The sequence below is a fragment of the Glycine max genome, chromosome 5 (genome assembly GCF_000004515.6).
Source record: "Glycine max cultivar Williams 82 chromosome 5, Glycine_max_v4.0, whole genome shotgun sequence".
Lineage (NCBI taxonomy): Eukaryota > Viridiplantae > Streptophyta > Magnoliopsida > Fabales > Fabaceae > Glycine > Glycine max.
Window position 1 is genome coordinate 4,308,417 of NC_038241.2, and position 5,527 is coordinate 4,313,943.

At 25.9% G+C, this 5,527-nt stretch overlaps 1 protein-coding gene across 1 annotated transcript; it reads left to right on the forward strand.

The window, feature by feature from the left end:
- Positions 1–1,735: 1,735 nt before the first annotated feature.
- On the forward strand, positions 1,736–2,607 carry LOC100798531 (putative calcium-binding protein CML19). Its single transcript, XM_006579533.4, has one exon. The coding sequence runs from the start codon at positions 1,813–1,815 to the stop codon at positions 2,233–2,235; it is 423 nt and encodes a 140-aa protein (XP_006579596.1). The 5' UTR covers positions 1,736–1,812; the 3' UTR covers positions 2,236–2,607.
- The last annotated feature ends 2,920 nt before the right edge of the window (positions 2,608–5,527 follow it).

Below are 5,527 nucleotides of genomic sequence, written 5' to 3' on the forward strand. Positions count from 1 at the left end.
TACATCTAATTTTTTTTTATAAAATAAAACAAAATAATGCTAAATCATGAATAATATTTTATAACAGCGCATTTGGAAAAATGTTTTTGAAACAGTTTGCATGCACCTATAAGGACGCACTTGCCTTAAAAAGCAATTCATCTATGAATTTGATCCGTAGACAAATTAATTTAGTTACCCACAATCTTGCTAGAGTGTCTAGATTTCATGTTATTCTACATTCTTTTGATATTATGCCTCATTGCATTGATCATTTGGTTATTAATGAAATGAGTTAAGCTCTTTGCATTCAAAAAATAAAATAAAATAAACACTTATAAAGTACTAATAAAATATTACATAAATCATAAATAATAACATAATATTTTCCAAATAATACTATTCTCTTTTTTTGGTGCATAGATGATAATACTCTATTATTTAAAAATTAAAATAACAAATGCATTAAAAATATTATAATTAAATTAACAGTAAAAATAATGATAAATATTTATAAAATCATATCATATATTTACAACGTTAATACAAATATTATTTAAATGATTATAAATGAAAATGAGATATATATTTTCAGTTTTCAATGTTTATAAAGAAGTACGCTTAATTATATTATTTATATAATAAGTTAGAATTTTTAAGAGCAATTTATTTTTTACATTATATACTATTCTCTTTTAATAAATTTCAATTTATAATTTTAACTAATTAGTTTTTTTTTTTTTTACAGATTTTGAATATTTTTATTCTTACTCCACATTCTTTAAAATAATTAACATATTAATATTTTACGTTTGATATCATCCAAATTTAAAATATCTATATGATATACTACATACTCACAAATTCTTAATAAAAAAAGTCATTATTTTTATTTTACATAATGAGCGTATAAGGCTATAAAAAAATAAGATAAAAATTACTTCTTTTATTCTATTATAATTATCATTATATGTTATCTTACACATACCAAAAACAATAATAAATAGATAAAAAAAGAATATTAATTTTACAAAATTAATCTTATAATTATTAATTTTGTTGTTTATTAATATTATAAAAGATATAAATAAGTAAAAAAGTAATTTATATTACATTGAGAAGTTAAAATAATAATTATTTTAGGATAAATTTTTTCTTGTTAGACGGTTTAAGGGACGAATGATTATCATGGGACGAAGAGAGCAGTATTTTTAAACAGTTAAAAACTTATAAAACATTAAATTTTTAATATTCTGTAACTTATTAGGTGTTTGCTGTATATCTTGAAAAAAAGAAGAAGTAGGTGCTTGCTGTATAAAATTAAAATGTGAATAGGAATATACTACACCCCTTTGACAATTGGCAGGGATAACGTGTGATTGCCACGCGTCTTGGGTGCTCATTCATTGGGTGACCATGTAAGCAATTACAAATGTACAATACATCAAAAAAGAAAAAGAAGATAAAATAATACTCCCTTCAATTCAATTCACGAGTACTTTGACCGTAAATAACTATTCCTTGTTCTAGGGTGTTTGAATTTGAATTAAAGTCTTAATTTCCCTTCAATTCATGGGTCCGCGTTATCCAATTGAACTTCAACTAACTACATATGTCGTGACGTTAGTGTCGTTTTTCTTCTTCGTCGAACACACTCCGCAACTTGCATGAAAAACTAAATTATTAATTAACACGCCTTTTACACCACCGTAGCAAAACTTATATAAACCCCCCCAACACAATCAAATGTTTCATATCCAAACCAAAATATTTCTAGTTCCTAATTAAATCAAACACACACATACTTGTTTATTCAATTGTTTGTTGAGAACAATGATGAGGGGTGAGGAATACGAGCGTGTGCTAAGGTACTTTGATGAAGACGGTGATGGGAAGATTTCACCCTCGGAGCTAAGGAACAGAATATCAATGATGGGTGGAGAGGTTATGTTGAAAGAGGCTGAGATGGCGATCGAGGCGTTGGATTCGGACTGCGACGGGTTGTTGTGTTTGGAGGATTTGATGAAGCTGATGGAGGCTGCGGGAGAGGAAGAGAAGTTGAAGGATTTGAGAGAAGCCTTTAATATGTATGATATGGAGAGGTGTGGGTTTATTACCCCAAAGGCCTTGAAGAGGATGCTCAAGAAGTTGGGAGAATCTAAGTCCATGGATGAGTGCAAAGTGATGATAAGTAGGTTTGATTTGAATGGGGATGGCATGCTTAGCTTTGAAGAGTTCAGAATTATGATGAAGTAATTATGATGATCATGATAATGCTACATGCACATTGATTCTAGCACTAACTAAACATAACTTGTTTGCTGTCTCTTTCCAAGTTGTTCTTGTGCTTTTCTTTTAAAACTAAGTCGTTTTGAGAGTTGTGTTAACATTTAATTATGAAAATATTAACACAATTTTCAAAACGACGTAGTTTTGAAGGAATAATACGAGAACAGCTTGAAAACGAATAACAGAGAAGTTAATTTTCTTCACGTGTCTATATAGTTTGGTTAATTTGATGAGTTTCAATTTGATTGATGATTTGTTTGTATGTACATTTTGCCTAATTTGGTATAAATCATGGATTTGTAAACAGCTTTTGATTATTAGAAATTTGGTTAAAAGGAAGACATCATTTTTTTTAGAACATTTTTCTGTAGCAAGGAGAGCAATTGATGGATGCTTTACCCATCATATCATTTTCCAAGTTAAAACCAGAACCGTGTCTGAAAGGCATCGGATTTTTTTTTTTTCTATTCTATTATTACTGTGTTCTTTACTTTAATTTACTCTTCTTTTTTTCGTGGAAAATGCAGAAGTGCAAGAATGACTTGCCCTGCTCTGTTTACGGATAAGATTTTCGAATGCAATTCTTTGAAAAGAAAAGTAGGAATCAACATAACTTAATGGCTTTGTAACAATTGAATTATCGAATCAACGTGTCGTTTCTTTATTTTTACTTTGGATGCGACTTTCTGTTAGGGAGAAAGAACTTAGAAAAACCATGTTAATGCTATGGCGTTGTAAAGAAGCTAACCGGTTCTGATTATTCGTTTAATTAACACGGTCTAGAAATTATCCAAAGCTAGTGAGAAATTCATTATTCCATTGAGAGATCCTAGTGTACGTACGTAGGTGAGTAAAGAATTTTTGTATCATATTTATATGCTTAAATAAATTTTACATCCTTACAATTTTAGTGATTTTTCAAATTTAGTTCTTGTTTACTATTTTCTTTTAAAGTTCTATGTCTTTTTTTTGTTAATAATATTGGTTATGGTTCTTAATTTAAGTCTATTTAAGTGAAGGAATTATTACTTAATCCTAAACCACCATATGTTATGGTTGTGGCCAATACTCAATTTCTATCTATCTACAATGAGTACAGTAAATCAATTATAAAAATAACATGCATGTCATATGAAAATAGAAAAAAGAGATTATGTACTAACGTAAAATTATCATTTAATCATAATTTTTAATATGTATGATAAATTTATTTATTTTTATAATAATTATTTAAAAAATTATATTAACCTAAATTATGATTAAATGATTGTATAAAAATGTTTTACATTAATGAAAATAATAGATGCCATCATGAAAGGTATTTTGGTATATATATTGAACCATTTTATTCAACTTGTAAATTGCAATATTGAAGAATCTCCTGTAACATGTGACTTTGTAGGGAAATAAAACCCTCATTAATTAATTTATTGAATACAAAGATAATATAAGGAAACGAAATGTACACGTTGAGATACTTTAATCTAGAGTGACCCACTCTATTTTTTATTTTGACTTGAAGATAATTTTAGTTATTTTATTTTCTTCAATATGTAATTTTATCTTCTCATTTTAAAATAGAAATATTTAATTTCTTTATTTTTTTTAAAAATCTATAATTTTGATTCAATCTTCAATTTTGTTTTTATTTTATTTTAGTAAAATTCAACTTAATAGTAAGTACCAAACATATTTATTAAAAATGTCATTAATAAATGATTTTATTAATTAAATTGTAAGAAATAAAAGAAATAAATATAGACAAAAAATTGATGGTTGGACTAAAATTATAATTTTTTTAAAATAGAAGATTAAATATCTTACTTTAAAATAAAAAAAACTAAAATTATTTACATAATAAAATACAAAAATCAAAATTACATTTAAGTTTTTTTTCTTTAAGCTTTATTTCCTAGCAAAATGTCGTGGAGAATCCGGTTCAACTATAAGTATTTTTTTTAGTGTTTTTTCTTCGGTGAATGTTTAGCTATAAAGATCTGAAAAATATGTCACCCCCCAAAAATTTGCTTGCATGTGACGCACGAATATGTGTAGCTAAGTTTTTATTTTTTATTTTTTATAAGAAAACCAATATATATATATATATATATATATATATATATATATATATATGACTTTAATAATTAAATTTTAAGATTAAATGATGATTTTTTATTCTTACATATATATTTCTTATTTAATATATTTCCTACAAACACATGAATTAATTAATAATTATTTTTTAACAAAACAATAATTATAATCTTGATGTTCACACTTTTAACTTATATGTAATTTTAGTTATTATATTATCATTTAATACAAATTTGACCTGTACAATAATTTATTGATTACTATAACAATTATCTTAAAAGAGTCTATTCTAGAAGAAAAAATTTTAGTTTCTTAGAAATCTTAGGTTGAAAATGTTTATTTCCGCGCTTGATTTTTTAAAAAAGAAAATAATATTATCAGGAAATAATGTTTTAAAAAAATACATTTTCCATGAAATATTTTCATGAAAGGAGGTGAGAATCTAAAATTTCTAGATTAAAAATAATCTTATTAAATTATTTAATGTGATAAATATTTTTAAATTATGACAAAAATACTAAGGTATTATTTTATTCTCAATATACTTATATGAGAATATTTATAATTTTTTTATTGGATGAGAACATTTATAATTAATCAATCAAATTTAGTTATTCTTAAAAATTATGATCTCCAAAATTCTTTCTTAATTACAGAAAAATAGTGATTTCAGGTATAAAAAACTTTTCTTGTATGAAACGATTCCTAATATTGTAACGTACATTGAGAATGTATAAAAATGAAACTGATTTATTTAAATGAAATATGATTTTCATAAATTCTATAAGAGAAATATCACCTTAAAAAAAACAATGTGATGGAGTTGTGAGTTGAGTTTATGTCCGGTGATAGAGTCCACAAACGCATATGTATAGAAGGAGGAAGCCTGAAGTTGAAGAGGTATCTGCATGGATTGAAGCAGTCTCCAAGGTAGTGGATAAGCGGTTTGATTCTTACATGCTTCGAATTGGCTAAAGACGATGTAAGTATGACAATTGTGTTTATGTGATCAAGATCCTTGATGACGACTCTTTTTTTTCTGCTATTGTATGTTGATGATATGCTGATTGTTGATAACCATTTGTGTGATGTGAATGAGTTGAAATCACTGTTGAACACAGAGTTTGACATGAAGGACTTAGGTCCTGCCAAGAAGATTCTTGGG

What these genes read in the sequence shown, in the direction of transcription:
- LOC100798531 (XM_006579533.4), top strand. Translation starts at nt 1,813, where the DNA reads ATGATGAGGGGTGAGGAATACGAGCGTGTGCTAAGGTACTTTGATGAA.